The 19,849-nt window shown below is 53.8% G+C and overlaps 1 protein-coding gene across 1 annotated transcript in view; it reads right to left on the bottom strand.

The window, feature by feature from the left end:
- Nucleotides 1–9,872, bottom strand: part of LOC134434645 (olfactory receptor 14J1-like) — a gene marked incomplete at its 5' end in the record, with an annotated part of 206,587 nt that extends 196,715 nt beyond the window's left edge. Inside the window, one exon of the mRNA XM_063183289.1 lies at nucleotides 9,411–9,872. Coding sequence (XP_063039359.1) covers nucleotides 9,411–9,872 — 462 coding nt within the window. The remainder of the gene's footprint in view (nucleotides 1–9,410) is intronic.
- Between the last annotated feature and the right edge of the window lie 9,977 nt (nucleotides 9,873–19,849).

Genomic DNA, 19,849 nt, shown 5'->3' with positions numbered 1-19,849 from the left:
TGGCAGATTTTGTCTGGGAACAGTCTTTGGATTTAGGAAATTTTGAAAGTGGAATCCCAATCTTGGCCAGGGTTACCTGGAGAAAGCAGGACAGTTCTCTTGCATGGGAAGGTAAGCAGAAAGCCTTGCCCAGTATTTTGTGGATAGAGGGGAGGTGAGCCCCATGAAACCATTGCCAGCCAATCTTGTCCTGGCAATATTCCTATGTGAACAACCACTGGATATAAGGAAATTTGGAGGTGAAATTCCAATTCTGGCCATGGGTGCCTGTAGCAGAAGGACAGTTCTTTTCCATAGGAAGTAAAGTACAGAGCCCCAGTGTTTCAGCAGCAGATGAGGAGAGACCCTCAACATGCCAAGGTCAGCTGGACTGCTCAGGCAGTATATGGGAGGCTAAACCATCCAAACCTGTTCTGTGTTCCCTTGGTTTTATGGGGCCCCATAGTGTCACAATGATGCCGTTGATTACAAGAAGACCTGCAGTGTCACAATGGACTCATGGTTCAATGGGGTATCACAGCGTCACAGTGGCTGCAAGGTTCATAAGGCCCTGTAGTGTGACAATGGTCCCAAAAATTCCACGAGCCCTTGCAGTGTCACAATGGTCTCTGTGGTTCCACAGGCCCCACAATGTCACGTGACTCCTCTGTTCCATGAGCCCTGCAATGTCACAATGGACCTTTGGATTCTGAAGGTTTGCAGTGTCACAATGGTCTCCTTTGGCTCCACAGTGTCCCAATGGGCCACTGATGACTGGAGGCCCCTCTGTGTCACCCTGGAGCTTTGGTTCCATGCATCCCTGCAGTGTCACAAAGGTCTCTTGGTTTCACAAGGCCCCACAGTATCACAATGGTCCTCTTGGTGCTGTAGGGACCCCCCAGCGTCACAATGGTCTCACTGGTGCCATGAGGCCTCACAGTGTCACAATGCCTTGTTTATTTCATGATCCCTCAGAGTCACAATGGTTTCCCTGGTGCCATGGTGCCCTACAGTGTCACAATGGCCCCTTGGTTCCATGTGGCCCCACAGTGTCACAAGGGTCCCTTGGTTCCATGGGCCCTGTGCTGCTGCATTCCCCCTGTCCCCTTCTCAGGCCGCCCTGCCAGCTGAGAAATGCTCCTTGGGCCTGGGCCTTGGCCAACAGCCCCTCGGCTCAGCTCCTCTGCAGCTCATCACAAACACTGTCTGCTCCAGCCACTGCTGCTGCCCAACCAGCTCCTGGCTTCTGAAGGAGCAGCTCTGGGAACTGTTTCTGTTCTCTCAGTGGCACAACATCCCTGTTCTCACACTGGCAAAGAAAGCTGTTTATGCCAAGGGCGGTGCCAGGATGACTTAACCTTACCTACATTGCCTGTAGGTAAGGTTAAGTCACAAGATCTAAGTGAAGTTAAACACTGCTAAGAGTTGTTGTTTCCCAAGTTGTTATGTTTAATATAAGTTAAAAGCTGAGTTAAATACTGTTAAATGTGAATCCTCTGTTAAATTGCAAAGTCATAGGTTACAACTAAGATTAAATCCTGCTAAATGCTGGTTTTTGCTAAATTGTGAAATTGAAGGTATCAGTTAAGGTTAAGGTATAAATTAAGTCCTGTTAAGTTTGAGCTCTGTTAAGCTTTTGGGCCATATTCCTTTCATCCTTGCCCTCACTGTCCTTGTGTCACACACACACACACACACACACACACACACACACACACACAGAGGGACAGTTCTTGGTTGATTTCTGGTTTGATTGCCTGGATTTTGTTTGGTTTTGCTGTTTCTTTGTTTCCTTGGTGTGCCTGAAGTGTCCAGTCAGGAGCAGAGTGACTCTTGTCAAGGAACTTTGTGCTGCTGTCCCTTAATATTAAATCTGGTTTTTGCTGATCCCTTGCTGGGGATTTTTTCAGCACTCTCAAGGCCTCATTCGTAACAGGGTGAAGGAGCCCTGGCCCAGGCTCTGGCCCTGGGGGACACGGGGATGCTGCTGGGGGATCCCTGCCCTCTGTGCCAGCCCCATGGCCCCTGCCCCCGTACCTGTGTCAGGCTCTGGGGTCGATCTCGTGGAACATCCTCTGGGGGAGGCTGCGGCGAGGGGTGTGGGGGGACCCGGGGGGACAGGGGACCCCGCTGTGCATGAGCAGGGTTGGACTGCTCTGGGGGGAACTGTGAGGGGGGCTGGGGCAGTGACCTCCCCAGTGATCTCACACAGCCCCTGTGATGTCATTCACCTCCCTGTGATGACACACACACCCTGTGATGTCACTCCCCATCTGTGACTGATGTCACACAGCCATCTGTGACCTGTTACACAGCCCCCTGTGATGTCACATGGCCCTTATGATGTCACACGGCCCCTGTGATGTCACACAACCTTGGTTCAGTGCTGGGCAGCCTCATCCCCATCCCAGCATGGGTCTCTCCTTCCTGCCCCATCCCTCAGCCGGTGGTGCCCTTGGGTCGCTGGGCCTTGGCTTCCTCTTCTCCCTGGGCATCCCGTGCTGCCCGCCCGCCCAGGGTGTCCTGGGGAGCTGCTGCCCCTGAGCCAGGGGCTCTGCTCTGCTGCTCTGGGCACCCCAGGGCTTCCAAAACACCCCACGGCCAGGGCAGGCCCCGAGTGTCACCATGTCCCCTTGGTTCCATCAGGCTCTGCAGTGTCACAGTGCTCCCTGCGCTCCCTGAGGCACCACATCACCCAGCCCAGGCCATTGCCGGGGTTCCAGTCAGTCCCAGTATGATCCCAGTGACTCCCAGTCTCTCCCAGTATATCCCAGTTGTCCCCAGCATGCTCCCAGTCACTCCCACTTCCTCCCAGTTGATTCCAGCATGATTCCAGTCAGTCTCAGTACGGTTCCAGTTGCTCCCAGTGTATCTCAGGAGTTCCCAACACACTGTAAACTGCCCTCAGCATGCTCCTACTCACTCCCAGTGGGATTCTAGTCCCCATCTGTATTGTTCCAGTTGCCTCCACCATGGTTCCAGTTGCTCCCAAATTCCTCCCAATATGATCCCAGTTGCACCCACTTGCCCCAGTATAGTCCCAGTCACTGCCAATAAGATCTCAGTCACCCCCAGTATTGACACAGTCACTCCCAGTGGCTCCCAGTTTCCCCCTCAACGTGGTCCCAGCTGTTCCCAGTGTTGTCCCGTCCAGTATTGTTCCAGACACTACCAGTATATCCCAGTTGCCCCCAGCATGCTCATTCCCAATCACTCCAGTTGCCCCAGTATGATTCCAGTTGCCCCCAGGATGACCTCATTCATTCCCAGTCACCCCAGTTGCCCCCAGTATGCACCCATCATTCTCAATTGTTCCCAGTAGCCCTCAGTGTGCTTCCAGTCACTCCCAGTATTTCCATGTCTGTGCTCCAAGTGCTGCTCCCAGCCCTGATCCATGGGGATGGGAATGTCCTGCTCCCTTGCCGGGGCAGGGTCACACCTGAGCCAGATGTGCAGGGTGGGACCTTGCCCTGACCCCAAGCACTGTCGCAGCTGCAGGATCTGCTTCCCATCGGCCTCTTCGTCCTCCAGCCCTGAGCCCAGCCTGGTGCTGAACAAAGGGGCTGGGCCGAGGTCATCCCCTGGCAGGGGCTGCTCAGCCCCTCTGCCCCCTCCCCAAATTCCCTCTAGGGGAGCAGGAGCTGGGGCAGGAGCCCTGTGGGGAGGGACAAGGGGGTGACACTGGGATGGGGGGATCACACACGCTCTGGGCACGCACAGTCCCTGGGGATCCCCCCCTCACCTTCTCCTGCAGCACCAGGAGGATGAACCCCAACATGGAGCCCCTGACTGCTGGCAGTATTTTGTGGGGTGGGGTCTGGTGGCAGCTTTGGGGTTCTGGGGGATCACGACCACCCAAAAACCCCCTCCCAACCCCATAGCCACTCCTGCACCCCTCCAACCACCCCACAGCTCCAGGCTAGGACATCCCCAACCACTCCCTGCAACATAAATGTCCCCAAAAATCACAAAACCCCTTTCCATCTTCCCCAAGACCCACCTAAATTCTCTCCATAACATGCAGCTCTGCCAACACACAAAACCCCTCACAACCCTGGGTGGGGGGAACCCGGCCTGGGCAAAAGGAGAGGCAAACTGGGCAAACTGGGGGCTGCACATCCAAACTGGGCCTTGCTGGGGACCCTGCTTGGGACTGCCAGCCTTTGGGTCTCCTCTTGGGAGATCCAGGAGGGGGAAACACAGAGACGGGTGGGGAGTGGAATCACTGGGAGGGACTGGTTTGTACTGAGATCATACTGGGAGCAGCTGGGCCCATGCCTGGGGAGACTATAATCACACTGAGAGAGACTGGGATCATTCTGGGATATACTGGGAATTAGTGTGATTATGCTAGGGTGACCAGGAGCAGCTGTGAGCAACTGGGATCATGCAAGGAGCAACTGGGAGGAACTGGGAGTCACTGGGTGCATGCTGGGGGTGTTTGGAAGCAACTGGGCTCATACTGAGATGAACTGGGATCATGCTAGTGATGACCGGGATTGGACTCACTGGCAGGGAGTGCGACTACACTGAGGCTGACTGGGAGTGGTTGGGAGCAACTGGGATCATGCTGAAAAGAACTGGGAGTGACCTGGACTATGCTGGAAGGAACTGGGGTACACTGGGAGAGACTGGGAGTGACTGGAACAAAAATGAGGGTGAAAGGGAGCAACTGTAACCATGTGGAGCACAACTGGTTCATACTGGCAGGGACTGGGAACACACTGGGGTCATCTCTGGATCGTACTGGGAAGGAATGGACTAATACTGGGAGAGTCTGAGAGTGACTGGGAACACACCCTGCACATCATCCTCCATACTGGGGGGGACTGGGAGCAACTGGGAACAACTGGGAACACGCTGGGAACAAATGGCATCATACTGGGACTGACTGTGTTGATCTAGCTGGAGGCAACTGGGACCATACTGGGAGTGATTGGAAGTTACTGGGATTATACTGGGACCACACTGTGACTGCTGGCATGTGACAAGGATCCTACTGGAGCTTACTGGGCTCATATTGGTGTTGAAAGGGAGAAACCAAGATCACACTTTGGGTTACTGGGAGCAACTGAGAGAAACTGGGATCATGCTACAAGCAAACTGGAGGAACTGAGAATGACTGGATGCATGCTGGAGGCAACTGGGATATACTGGGTGTGACTGGGATCATACTGGAGTAACAAGCACCTTACTGGGATCACTGGGAGTGTCTGGGAATGACCACGGACATGCTGAGGGCAACTGGTGTATACTGGGAGTGTCTGTAATCACACTGGGGATGACTGGGAACACACTGGGAACAATGGGGACCGTGCTGGGGAGAACTGGGACCACAAACTGGGAGAAACTGGGAGTGAGTGGGAGTGACTGGGTCTACACTGGGGGCAACTGGGCATGACTTGCACCATGCTGGGAGGAACTGGGATCATATCGGGAGTGACTGGGACCATACTGGGGGCAAATAGGATCACACTGGGAGGAACAGGGAGCAACCGGAACCATGCTGGGGGCAACTGGGGTCCTAGTGGGATCACAGTGGAAGAGGCTGGGCCCATGCTGGGATTGATTGGGATCATACTGGATCTTACTTGGAGCAACTGGGACTGCACTGAGGGTGACTGGGAGTGGCTGTGAGCAACTGGGATCAGGCTGGAAGCAACTGAGGACAACTGGGACTGACTGAGAACATAGTGGGAGCAACTGGGATACACTGGGAGAGACTGAAACCACACTGGGGTAAATGGGAGCAACTGGAACTATACTGGATGATAATGGGAGCAGCTGTGCCCATGCTGGGGTGATACTGGAACTGACTGCCATCATACTGGGATTGACAGGAATAGTACTGGGAGTATCTGAGAGTGGCTGGATTCATACTGGAACCAAACTGGAAGTGACTGGAAAGGTGTTGGCTGTGACTGGAACCATGCTGGAGGTGACTGGGAGCAACTGGACTCACACTGGGAGTGACAGGGAGTCACTCTGGGCATGACTGGAATCATACTGGGAGGATCTGGGATGGACTGGGATCATACTGGGGGTGGTTGTAACCATACTGGGAGTGACTGGGATCATACTGGGGGTGGTTGTAACTATACTGGGAGTGACTGGGTGCAACTGGGATCATCCTGGGAACCATTGAGATTACAGCAGATGAGAATGGATCCTGACTGGGGGGTACTGGGAGCTACTGGGACCATGCTGGGAGGAAAATGTGGACATACTAGGAGAGACTGGGATCATACTGGGGGTGGCTGTAACCATACTGGGAGTGACTGGGTGCAACTGGGATCATCCTGGGAACCACTGAGATTACTGCAGATGAGAATGGATCCTAACTGGGGGTTACTGGGAGCTACTGGGCCCATGCTGGGAGGAAAATGTGGCACAGTGGGAGCAACTGGGATCATTTGGAAGGTACTGAAACCATGCTGAGGGGACTGAGACTATAACTGGGATCATATTGGGAGCAACTAAGACCTTACTTCAGGAAACTGCCAGAAACTGAAATCATACTGGAAGAAACTGGGAGGAACTGGGAAAGACAGGGATCATTCTGAGCTAACCAGAACATTACTGTGCACACTGGGATATACTGGGAGTGTCTGTGACCATACTGGGTGGACTGGAACCACACTGCAAACAGCTGGGACCATGCTGGGGGCAACTGGCAGTGAGTGGGACCATGCTGAGAGGGACTGGGACTATTCGAGGGACAACTGGGATCACACTGGGAGGAACTGGGAACAACTGGGACTATTCTGGCAGCAGCTGGGATCATACTGGGATCACAGTGGGAGCAGCTGGGTCCATGTTGGCTGAGACTGGGATCAAAATAAGGGTGACTGGAATCATACTGGGATTGACTGGGAGTGGCTGTGAGCAAGTGAAATTAGGCTGAAAGCCACTGGGAGGAAGTGGCAGTGACTAGGAGCATGCTGGGTGTGACTGGGATCATACTGGGAGTTTCTGGGACTATACTAGGGGCAACTGGGAGAATGGGGAACACACTGGATGAAAGTGGGAGCAACTGGGCGCAAATGGGACCATGTTGGGTACAAATTGCATCATAATGAGGAATGGCTGGGAGTGCCTGGGCTCATACTGGGAAGAAGAGGGATCCTGCCAGGAGTGAGGGGAAGTGAGCAGGATCATCCTGGGAGTGACAAGTAAACTGGAAGCACACAGGGGCGACAACTGGGCTCATGCTGGGAGCAGGGCTCCTGGACAGGATGGAGGCAGGGGCCAAACCCAACAAGGTGAGGTTTAACAAGTCCAAGTGCTGGGTCCTGCACTTTGGCCACAGTAAACCCTGCAGCAATACAGGCTGGGGACAGAGTGGCTGGACAGCAGCCAGGCAGAAAGGGACCTGCAGGGACTGATGGAGAGCAGGCTGGACAGGAGCCAGCAGTGTGCCCAGGTGGCCAAGAAGGCCAATGGCTCCTGGCCTGGATCAGGAATGATGCAGCCAGCAGGAGCAGGACAGGGATTGTTCCCCTGTGCTCAGCACTGCTTGGGCAGCACCTCAAGTGCTGTTTGCAGTTCTGGTGCCCCCAATTTAGGAAGGACATGGAGGGGCTGGAGGGTGTCCAGAGAAGGGACACAATGCTGGGAGGGGTCTGGAGCACAGCTGAGGGAGCTGGGGTTGTCTTTCCTGGAGAAGAGGAGGTTCAGAAGACACAAGGCAGTGGCAGGGGAAAGATTGGATTGATGATCTCCGAGGTCTTTTCCAACATTGCTGATTCTGGGATCCTCTGGAAACACCCTTGGAGAAGTTGCAGCATGAGCCCAGGGCCTCCTTTTCAGGAGCTCCAGCAGCCCAGGTGCCTCAGCTTTTCCTGGCAGCCCCAAAGCCCATCCTGTCAGTCCTGCAGAGCCTCTGCAGCTCCTCCTCATTGCCCAGAACAGGGAGCCCCAGAGCCAGACACAGCAGCCCAGATGTGCCCCCCTGGCCTGGGGTGCCTCTGGCAAGGGAGCAGCACCAGGCACTGCAGGAGCCTGCAGACAATTCCTGCAGCACTTGTAGGATGATCCTGCTGCCCAAGGGACGTTCCCATGGTGCGAAGTCAGGAACTGCAATGGGGAGTGGGGCCAGAGAGGAAAGGGCAAACAGGGATGGGCTCCTTGGAGGGGAGGGAACAGGGATGGGCAATAGGAAGAAATCTGGATCAGGAAAGAGGAAGGAAAGCAAAGGTGAAGGCAGGGAAATGCTCGGGGCAGTTTGGGAGTGGCTGCCAGGCAGCCCTGGCTCTGAGCAACAGCATCTGCAGTGGCACAGGAAACTCCCAGCAGATGGGAACAAACTTTCTGGCTGACTGCAGAGGCCAGGACAAAGCTGAGTGGTTTCCCTGGTGTCCCCAGCCCTTGCTGGCCCCAGGGGCTGATGGCATTTGTGCTCCCTCAGGTTCATGTCCCCACACCAACAGCATGGGGGTGCTCCCCCTGCTCTGTGCAATGCAAACAGGGGCTGCTGAGCCAGTGCTGCTGTGTCTGTGCCTGCAAGGATGGGGCACCTGTGTGAGCTGGGGGAGAGACCAGGGCTGCAGAGGGGGGATGTTGTTGGCAGCTCCATCAGGACGCTCTGGGATGCTGCCCTGGGCTGTCCAGCGCACTGGGGATGGATCAGCCCCTGCTCTGCTGCTCCTTCCCATCTCCCCCAGGGCCCTTGTAGAGCCCCAGCCATGTTGTTTGCCCCCAGCCTGCCCACGGCCAGCCTGGGGCTGCTCACAGGGCTTTTCTGTGCTGAGCATTGGCCTGGCTGTGTCCTTGAGAGAGCCTGGGCAAGGAGCCTGGAGCCCCTAGGCCCTGGCCTGAGGCGTCAGCGCTGCCCCAGCAGTGCCCATGGCCTGTCCCTGCTGCAGTCCCGGCACTGCCAACCCCAGGACTGTGCCCAGCCCTGAGAGCACTCAGGCCCTACAGCAACACCAGGGCCACCAGGGAAGTGGGGCAGGGCCATGGCAGCAGCACTGGCAACAGCAAGAGCTGCTGCTGCTGGGCACAGCTGCTGTGCCAGCACTGATCTGCCCCCAGCTCTGCACACAGACATTGCTGCTGCAGCTCCAGAGAAGGCAACAAGAGGGGGAACTCTGGTTAAAACTTTGCTTGGAGATCCTTTACTTCCTTTAGAGCCACTGAGAGCACAGCTCCTCATTGACACAATCTGGGGCCACAGCAAAGGTGGAGAGAAATGAAATGAGAAATGGCAAAACCAGTAGCACTTCATTTGGACAATACTAAAAATAAAAAAAGAATGAGAATAATAAACCAACCACCATACGCAAGAAGAAAAATGAAAGATTACATTGATTTCAAGTGATTTGCAGAAATTGGCAAGCAGTTTAATGTTTCTGATATAGTCCAGTCACCAATCTCCACACTGCAGCCTTGAGCTCCTGGTTTCTCAGGCTGTAGATGAGGGGATTCAGGGCTGGAGGCACCACCGAATACAGAACTGACAGGGCCAGATCAAGGGATGGGGAGGAGATGGAGGGGGGCTTCAGGTAGGCAAAAAAGCCAGTGCTGAGAAACAGGGAGACAACAGCCAGGTGAGGGAGGCAGGTGGAAAAGGCTTTGTGCCGTCCCTGCTCAGAGGGGATCCTCAGCACAGCCCTGAAGATCTGCACATAGGAGAAAACAATGAACACAAAGCAGCTTGAGGCTACACAGACACTTAGAGCAAGAAGCCCAAGTTCCCTGAGGTAGGATTTGGAGCAGGAGAGCTTGAGGATCTGGGGGATTTCACAGAAGAACTGGTCCAGGGCATTGCCATGGCACAGGGGCAGGGAAAATGTATTGGCTGTGTGCAGCAGTGAGTAGAGAAAGGCACTGGTCCAGGCAGCTGCTGCCATGTGGGCACAAGCTCTGCTGCCCAGGAGGGTCCCGTAGTGCAGGGGTTTGCAGATGGACACGTAGCGGTCGTAGCACATGATGGTCAGGAGGGAAAGCTCTGCTGAGATAAAGAACATAAAGAAGAAGAGCTGAGCAGCACATCCTTTGTAGGAGATGTTCCTGGTGTCCCAGAGGGAATTGTGCATGGCTTTGGGGACAGTGGTGCAGATCATACCCAGGTCGCTGAGGGCCAGGTTGAGTAGGAAGAAGAACATGGGTGTGTGCAGGTGGTGGCCGCAGGCTACGGCGCTGATGATGAGGCCGTTGCCCAGGAGGGCAGCCAGGGAGATGCCCAGCAAGAGGCAGAAGTGCAGGAGCTGCAGCTGCCGCATGTCTGCCAATGCCAGCAGGAGGAAGTGGCTGATGGAGCTGCTGTTGGACATTTGATTTCTCTGGCTATTGGGAGCTGTTCATGGAGAAAAGTCAGTGACCGGTTAGGAGAAACTTCTTCCAGCAAAATCAAAGCCTTTTTCCACAAACCCTTCTCCTGTAACACTCTGACACCCTTTTCAATTTCCAGAAGATTTTTCTTCAGCTCCAAGTTTGGAGCCCTGGCTGGTGCTGCCTGAGTGGGACTTCAGGTTTAGGGTAGGTACACACAGAGGTTTTTATAGTTCAGCCTTGCTGTGCAGACATAGGAGGGGCACAGGGACCTGTCCTTTTGTTCTTCTTTGAATCTCTGTTAACACAGACAGCCCTGTCAGCATCTGCCCTCCCACTGCCAGAGAACAGGAATGGTAAAGTCTCTTAAAATGTACTAGTGTTATTTACAGCTTTTCTTCATCTCCCCTGCTGACTATTTTTGGATGTCAGAAACTCTCTGCATTTCTGCTGCCCTCAGGGAGAACAGTGAGTTCTCTGAGGCAAGGTGGTGAGTGGAGAAGAAGGGGAGGATGTCTGTCACCCTGTCCTGTTTCAGGATTCTCTAAGCTTTCACCTTTCCCAGACAGAGGATGATCACCCTCCCATGTTTCCCTTAAAAACCATCCTGACATTGCTGACAGCAGATGGATCCCCACAGTCCACCAAATGTCCATCCCCTTCTCAAGGTCTCAGCCCCACATTTGTACCCAGGACAGGGCTCATTTCACCAACCCAAAAGTATTTTCTCATCATAGACCTTCTGTGTCTCACTGTGGGGCTTTTAGATAACACAGAGATGCTACAGACAGGTTTGTATCCTGGAGGGAAGCTCAAAGCTTGGACTGAAATCTCAGGGAGATTCCAGGTGTCCCTATGATGGCATTGGATGAAGGGAGATGCAGCTCCTTCCCTGGCTGCACTGACAGCATTGCCCAGAGACGGGCACTGGGGACAGCGTCACCCTGAGCCAGCTGTGCCCCCTCCAGAGCCCCCAGGGCCGGGCAGCTGCTCCCAGCCCTGTGCTCTGCAGAGGGAACTGAGCCCGGGTCTGCAGAGCTGCCCCACAGCTCTGCTGCAGCTCTGCCTGCACAGGAGGGGCTGCACGCCTTGGAGCCCCGGCCATGAGGGCAGAGGCTTGGCTGGGGCACAGGAGGGAGGGGGCTTGTTCAGAGGGAGGGGCTGCACTGGAGGGGATCCTGTGGGCATCTCTAAACTCTCCCTGACACAGCATTGCTGGGTTTTGTTTTCTCTCATTGCCTGATCTTCTCTCTGCTTCCTGCAGATTTCCCTCCAGCAGGTGTTTCCCTGTGCCTGATCTCTCCCTGCCAGCACTCACAGACCCCAAATCTCTGTGCACTCTCCTTGGCCCTACAGAACCCTGCTTGTTTTCAGGGCACTGCCTGGGGCCAGGTTCTGTTTGCAGATGGGACAAAGGACAGCTCAGACTGAGCCTGATGGGTTCAGCAAAGGGGATGCTGGTGCTGTTCATGGGCAGAGTGGCTGAAAGTACATTAGGGATCTCCTGTGAATCTACAGAACACAAAAATAACAGTTCCAATGTCTCAGAAACTTTTAAAATTTTGTAATTATAATTCATGATCAATCTTGAATATTAATCCCCCCACTCCCTGCCATTCTCCAATATTAGGAATCCGAAGTCTTTGGAAATGTCCTAATTTTTAATGAAATCCTTGTATTGGAAATATTTTATGACTGACTAGCATTCCTCAGCATGTCAAAGCTTCATGAGCATTTCACCTCCCCTGAACCAGAAATATTCAGAGTTTTACTCACAGAGTCTGTAGGCTTTGGGATGTTCCAGCTTTAGGAGATCACTCCAGGAGCTGCAGCTTCATTGTCCTGCAGCCAGAGGTTCCTGCGGCAAATGCTGGCAGTGATTCTACCCCAGGCACTTCTCAGCACTTCCCAGCCCTGACTGATTGAAGCTCTCTGTGCCTCTGTGCTGTGCCCAGGGTGGCTACCGGCAGTGCCCCAGCCCTGCTGGGCTGGGAGAGGAGCTGCTCCTCAGGAGAAATGTCTTTTTGAAGGTCTTCTTGGTTTGCCAGGAGCTGCTTCTGTGCCAGGAGCCCAGCCCAACTCAGCAGCACAGACAGAGCACAAGGACTTTAATGAGCCTCTGGGGCTTTGGTGTTGTTTACATCAAACTCAGTCCCTGAGAGAGTGTTCAAAAAACTTCTCAAGAACTCAAACTTAAATTGAAAGTCTGAAGTTTCTTGAAGTTGTTATGGTTCCCACTGAGGGACATGACTGAGAAAGTGTCCCTGGTTAGTTCCGGTTAGAGCAGAACACTGGAGGCAGTGATGGCACCTGGGCACAAAGAAAGCAAAGGTGTCTCTGGTGCTGAGCAAAGCTGGATGTGTTTGAGGAATGCCAAGGGCAAAGGCCTGAGCCCCAGTCCCTGGCCAGGCAGATCCTGTCCCTCCCTCCTTGCTCAGGGCTCTTCCCGGGATGGGCACTGGCATGTGGGGATGTGCAATGGCAAGGGCAGGACCATGGGGCAGCCCCTGCCAGGCTGCTGAGCAGGGACAAGAAGGCAATGAGGCCCCAGCCCTGCAAGGGTCACTTGTCCCCTCGTGGCCTCAGGCCCAGGGCCAGCAGCCATGGCCACAGTGCTGCCCAAGTTGGCTCTGGCAGGGCTGTCTTGCAGCTGCTGCCCATCCCTGTGCCCTGTGCAGCCCAGGCTGTCCCACGGTGTCCCTAGCCTGTGCCTCTGTCCCTGCAGGCTGTCGGCATTCCCCGGCTACCCCACCTGGCTGGGTCCTTCCTTAGCTGACATCTCTGCCTCCTGCTGTCCCGCGGTGTCCCTGCCCTGCACCTCTGTCCCTGCAGGCTGTCGGCATTCCCCGGCTGCCCCACCTGGCTGGGTCTTTCCTTAGCTGACAGCTCTGCCTCCTGCCTGCCCCTGCCTGCCCACACAAAGCCTAGGGATGACCCAGACTCCTTCTGGGGGCCATGTTGCACCACAGTCCTGCTCTGAGAGGGAAATTCCTTTCTCTTTGGGTCCTGTCTGGCCCTCCCTATCTCTCCTTTGCATTAATTCTTTCTTTCTCTGTCTGTTCTCTACTATGTAAAAAAGATCCACCACCTCTGAAACCACCATTCAGTCCCTTCCAGGGCTCACCTCTGCTGTCCTCAGTCCCCACCCAACTGAGCACAGAGCTCCTCTGTCCCTGTAGAGTGCTCATGTGCTTGAGGCCTCCAAACCCCACCTTGGGAGATATCTGGGCCCTGTCCAAGGTATTGGCAAATGAAAACATTCTGCTCATAGTCTAAGAAAATCACCTCAGGACAACACCAGTCAGACCTGTGTGTCCTGGCTACTTTTGCCTTGGAGCAATCCTTGGATAAATAGAATTTTTTAGGCCGAATTTCAGTTTTGCCCATGGGCTCTTTGATGTGAACAACGATTCTCTTCCATTGGAAGGAAAGCTGAGGCCCAGTGTTTCAGGGGCAGATGAGCAGCAGCCACCAAGGGCCAAGGTGAGCCAGACCTTTCTGGAATTGCAGCTTGTGCCTGAGAGAAATCCTTGGATACACATAATTTGGGAGTTAGAATACAAGTTTTGGCCACTGGTCCCTTGATGAAAAGGCCATTTCTTTTCCATCTGAAGGAAAGCAGAGAGCCCCAGGGTTTGATGGTAGATGAGAAGCAGCCACTGGGAGGCCAAGCCAGCCAAACTCATCTCTCCTGGCAGCTTTTGATTGGGACCTATCCTTGGATATATGAAATTTAGGGGCCAAATCTCAAATTTGGCCCTGGCCCCTGGACAAGGAGACTGTTCTATTTCCATCACAAGGAAGGCAGAGAGCCCCAGTGTTTCCGGAGTAGATGACAGGTGGCCATCCGAGCCCACAGTGCCAGAGAGAGCTGGCAGGTTTTGTCTGGGAGAAACCCTTCATATCGTGAATATTTTAGGAGGAGTAGCAATTTTGGCCATTGAGGAATAAGAAGATTCTTTTCCATAGGAAGGAAAGCACAGAACCCCAGTGCTTCAGGGGCTGATGAACTGCAGGCACCAGAGACCAAGGCCAGCCAGACCTTTCTGTAATGGCAGCTTTTGTGTAGGAGCAATCATTTGATATAGGACTTTTGAAGTTGGAATCCCAATTTCGACCACAGGCACCTGGAGAAGAAGGATGGTTCTTTTCCCTTAGGATGGAAAGGGCAGAGCCCCAGTGTTTCAGGGCAGAATTCAGGCAACAACCAGAAGCCAAGGCCAGCACGACCTGTCTGTACTGGGAGATCTTGTCTGGGAGAAAAAACCCTTGAATGTAGGAATTTTGGAGGACAAGTACCAGTTTCGGCCATGGGTGCCTGTGCAGGAGGGACAGTTCTTTTCCATAGGAAGGAAAGCACACAGCCTCACTGTTTGAAGGCAGGTGAGAGCCAGCCCTCAGGAAGACAAGGTCAGCCAGACGTGTTGGTAATGGAAGCTTTTATGTGGGAGAAATCCCTGGATATTGGGAAATTTGGAGGGGGAATCCCATTTTGGCCATAGATGCTTGAATGAGAAAGGCAGCTCTTTTCCAATTGAAGGAAAGCCCAGACCCCAGGGTTTCAGGGGTACGTAAGAAGAGACCCTCAACATGCCAAGGGCAGTTGGACCAGTCAGGCCAAGCCAAGCAGGCCTGTTCCCTGTTCCCTGTGATCCATGGGGCCCTGCAGGGTCACAGTGGTGGTGTCATATTGGATCCTTGGTTTCATCAGGCCCAGATGTCTCACACTGGCCTCTTGTTTCCATGGGGCTCCAGTGTCACATGGTCCCTTGCTTCCATGAGGCCTGGCGGTGTCACAGGGGTCTCCTTGGTGTTGCAGTGTCACAATGGACGTTTGGTTCCATGGGGACTCACAGTGTCAGAAGGGTCTCCTTGGCTCCATGAGGCCCTGCAGAGCCCCTTGATCCAACAAGGCCTCCAAGTGTCATCATGGCCTTCAGGATTCCACGAGGCCCCGCAATGTCACAATGGACCTTTGGTTCCATGGGGTCCTGTACTGTTCTTGGATCCTTAGTTCCATGGGGCCCTGCAGTGTCACAATGGTCTCCATGATCCCATAAGGCCTTGCAGTGTCACAACAGGCCATTGGTTTCATGGAGCCTCACAGTGTCACAGTGTTCCCTTGGCTCCACAAGGCTCTGAAGTGCCACAAAGGCCCTTTGTTTTCTCAAGGCCACCAATTTTAATAATGGCCTCCAGGTTCTATGAGGCCCTGCTGTGTCACAATGGCTCATGGTTCCATGAGGCCACACAGTTTAACAAGGGACCCTTGGTGTACATCAGGCCCAAGGACCCTTGGTGTACATCCTGTGTCACAATGGACTTCTGGTTCCATGAGCTCTCACGCTGCCAGCGGCAGTCTCCTCGGTTCTGCAGTGTGTGCTGGTTTGACCAGGAAGAAGTGGGAATTCTGGGATGTTGTGGTCAAACCAATGGGTGCTCAGATTTTGATACTGGCACCTGATGTGGCCAGTGGGGTTTGGACACACCCCTGAGATCACGCAGGGGTTAAAAACCAGAGCTTCGGCCCTGGGAGTTCTCTCTTGGGACTTTGAGGCAAAGAGGTCGGATCTCCCTCCCCCGTCCCGCTGCTGCTGCTGGACGGGGGAGGGGCAGCCATGCGGTAGGCTTGGGCCTGGACAGAGGTGCGGGGTGAGGAGGCTCTTGAGGATGGAAGGGTGGAGGAGCCCCAAGAGACATCGAGCCACCCCATCTCCCCCAACAAGAGAGAGAGAGGGAGAGCCGGCGACAGAATGTGATAGCAGCTGGCCGAGGAGGAGAAGGGGGGAGTGCGGCAAGAAAGTGCCCGGCCAGAGCAGGGGCCAGAGCAGCGTGGGAGTGCCGGAGCTCTAGGACAGGCAGAGACTGAAATTTTTAACCCTTTTCTTACATGACTGGGACCTTGCAAAAATGCTGATCCTCCTCGGAGCTGAATAAGAAGAGAGATAAGAGATGAGATAACGAGGACTAGGCCCGAGGAAAGTGGAGAAGATTGGCTGAGTGGGGGAAGAGATGGAGTGGCCTTTTGGCTGGACTATCCTTATGTGGCCATAGACTGAACCATTTTTTATTCCTGTGACACAGAGACTGCATTTAGGGGGAGGCAGTGCCTCAGAACCAGGAGGGTTCATTGTGGGCACGCCTCGGCCCCAGGGAGTGAAAAAATGGGGGGGACAGATGTCCCGAAGGAGAGACTGTGCCTCTTTTGGAGTGAGACAAGGCATCCTTAAAAGACAACCCTAAAAGCAGCTCTGGTCCATGCACAGTGGTGAGAGCACTGGGCATGGAAGGAAAAATGTCATAATGGCAAAGGATTTTCCGGGCAGTGCTGAGTGACATGGAAGCACACGAGGTTTCAGCATGTTTCCAGGGGAAGTCTATGGTGCAAGAAGGACTCCTCTCCTCTTCATGGACTGAAGTTTTAGTATTCTAAAGGATGCTGGACTGAGATTTGATGATTTGGGGGAATATATTACATCGAGAAATTTGGTGGGGAGGAGGAGGAAAGTGCTTTTTGTAAGGTTTTCAATTTTCCCCTTATAGTTTTTCCCTTCTTTTCTTGTAGTTTAGTTAATAAAGTTTTCTTTATTTCCAAGCTGGAGCCTGCTTTGCTTATTCCTGGTCACATCTCAGAGCAGACACCAGGGAGAGGGTATTCTCATGGGGGCACTGGCTCTGTGCCAGGCTTAAACCATGACACAGTGTCACCATGGTCCCTTTGTTCCATGAGGTTTCGCGGTAGAACATGGTCACCTTGGTTCCGTGAGGTTCTGTAGTGTCAAAATGGAGCCATGGTTCCATCAGGCCTTGCTGTGTCACAATGGCCCTTTGGTTCCAAGAGGTTTCTCAGGGTCACAATGGTCTCCTTGAATCCGCAGTATCACAATGGAGCATTGGTTCAATGTAGCCCCAATGTGCCAAAATGGATTTTGGTTCCATGGGGTTCTGTTGTGTCACCATGGACCCTTTGTTCCATGAGTTTGCACAGTGTCACAGCTGAGTCCTTGGTTCTGTGAGGAACCACTGTCACCAAATCTCTGAAATATCAGAATAAGGCTCCTGAACATTAATTTGCTATTTCAGAGGGTATCATTTATTCAGGAGAGAGATCCAACATGGAATATCTCCCAACCTCACATGAACGTGTAATTCTACCAGTGTGTTGCACATATGCAGTTGCAAAATGTGAATTACAATTTACCCATTTCCGTAAAACCCACCCCAAGTTCCCAGATTCACTTTTTGTTTTCTCTATCCCTGCACCCTTGAGCCAGATGTCTTCTTCTTCTTCTCTTCCACCCATCCTTGCAGGGACAGCAGCCCCTGCATGTCTTGTTCCTGTGCTGAAAGATCACGGGCAGGGTAAACATGGAAAAAACCCTTTTGATATCAGCCCCAGGCTCTGTGTGGGCAGGCAGGGGCAGGCAGGAGGCAGAGCTGTCAGCTAAGGAAGGGCCCAGCCAGGTGGGGCAGCCGGGGGATGCCGACAGCCTGCAGGGACAGAGGTGCAGGGCAGAGACACCATGGGACAGCCTGGGCTGCACAGTGCACAGGGATGGGCAGCAGCTGCAAGACAGCCCTGCCAGAGCCAACTTGGGCAGCACTGTGGCCATGGCTGCTGGGCCTGGGCCTGAGGCCATGAGGAGACAAGTGACCCTTGCAGGGCTGGGGCCTCATTGCCTCCTTGTCCCTGCTCAGCAGCCTGGCAGGGGCTGCCCCATGCTCCTGCCCTTGCCATTGCACATCCACACATGGCAGTGCCCATCCCGGCAAGAGCCCTGAGCAAGGAGGGCAGGACAGGATCTGCCTGGCCAGGGACTGGGGCTCAGGCCTTTGCCCTTGGCATTCCTCAAACACATCCAGCTTTGCTTAGCACCAGAGACACCTTGGCCTTGTTTGTCCCCAGCTGTCATCACTGCCTCCAGTGTTCTGCTGACCCTGGAACCTGGGGACAGTTTCCCAGTGGCGTCCCCTCTGTGTGACCTATTAAAAATCAAGAATATTTGGAGTTTAAATTTAACTCTGTGCTATTGAGAAGTTATTTCAAGACACTCTCAAGGACTGAGTCTGATGTAAAGAACAGGAAAGCCCTGAGAGGGTCATTAAAGTTTTCCTAGTCCAGTTATGCAGAAAGATTTCAAAGAGCAGTAATAAAATACACATTCCTATTTTAAAGGGTGTCTTTTATTAAATTTCTCTTTAGGGCAGAGGTGATTGCAGCATTCTGTGCTTGATATTGACCCAGGGTCTCTCCTCAGCAGCTCTGGCCTGCTCACAGAAGCTGTGCCTGGAGCTCTGACCCAGTGTGGACAACCTTGCTCCACATTGCCCAGCCCCATCCTGTCTGTCCTCACTGCCCTGGGCCCTGCTGTGCTTGCAGAGCTGGCTGCACCCAGCCTGAGAGGGGTTTTCCCTTTTTGTACTTTTTGCAGCAATCTCAAACTGCTGAGTTTCCCCAGTGCAAACAGACACACTGCTCAAGTGTGTGCCAGCCCCAGGTGCCAGCAAAGCCACTGCAGAGCTGTCCTGGGCCAGCTGTGAGGGTGGATCATCAGCCCAAGCTGCACTGGGCCCCTGCAAGGGGCTGTGGCCATGGGCACTGCACTGGCCCCACTGCTGGGTTTGGCTGCTGCGGCCACTGTGAGAAATGAAACTGTCCTTGGAAACACTGGGGAGGAACTGGGACATACTGGGGAACACTGGGAATGCTGTGGGAGACACTGGGGCATACTGGGAGTGACACTGGGGGATACTGGGACATACAGGGGACACTGGGGCCAATCTGAGAAGACTGGGGACACTGGGTGTGAGAGTCCATCAGAATTTTCCCTCATCTGCCCTCACGATCGTCCTTGGGAGACCACTGAAGAGAAGACCCAACCCCACCCCCCCCCCCCCCCCCCGTCTATATCTGGCTCTGGAGGAGAAAAGTCACACGCCACGAGCCCTGAGACCTGAAAGCTCAGTGTTGAGCTATTGTTTTCACAGGAGTGTTTGCTGTATGCTAAGAAGAGGGCACCATGCCCTGTTTGCAACAATAGCAGCTTTGGAAGCTGTCCCACCCCTCAGCCTGGCTGGACTTCTCCTGAGTTCCAGGTGGTCTCCCACAGAAGACCCTCACCTGTTTTACAACCACCATGACAGACGGAGATGTGAGAAGCTTTTCCACCAAGGACTGAGACATGAAACTCCTAAAAGGCCCCTCTGCTCCTTCCAAGGACTGGGACTGAAACCCCCAGCCCAGGGAGGTGTGTGGGGGAGGCAAGCTGACCAAAGCGAGATGTTTGCCTGCAGGTTGTGACCACTGGACCGAGAATACAATGGCTCTCGCTTACTGCTAAGAACATAGACTACCTGTTGCACCTATCAAGCTCATTTACTGCTAAGAACATAGACTACCTGTTACATCTGTTCCCCATTGTATCTGTTTCCCCGCCCCTCACAATTTTCAGTAATAAAAACCTCTGAGTTAGCTAGAGCCTTTGAGATCTCCCCAGCGTAGCAGGCGGACCCTCGGCTGGACTGCACCAAAGGACTTCGTCTCTGAGTTGGTAGCTATATCCCCTCTCTCTCTCCCTCTCTCTCTCTCTCGTTCTCT

The sequence above is a fragment of the Melospiza melodia genome, unplaced genomic scaffold, assembly GCF_035770615.1.
Source record: "Melospiza melodia melodia isolate bMelMel2 unplaced genomic scaffold, bMelMel2.pri scaffold_45, whole genome shotgun sequence".
NCBI lineage: Eukaryota > Metazoa > Chordata > Aves > Passeriformes > Passerellidae > Melospiza > Melospiza melodia.
This window is presented reverse-complemented; position numbering and strand designations above follow the sequence as displayed.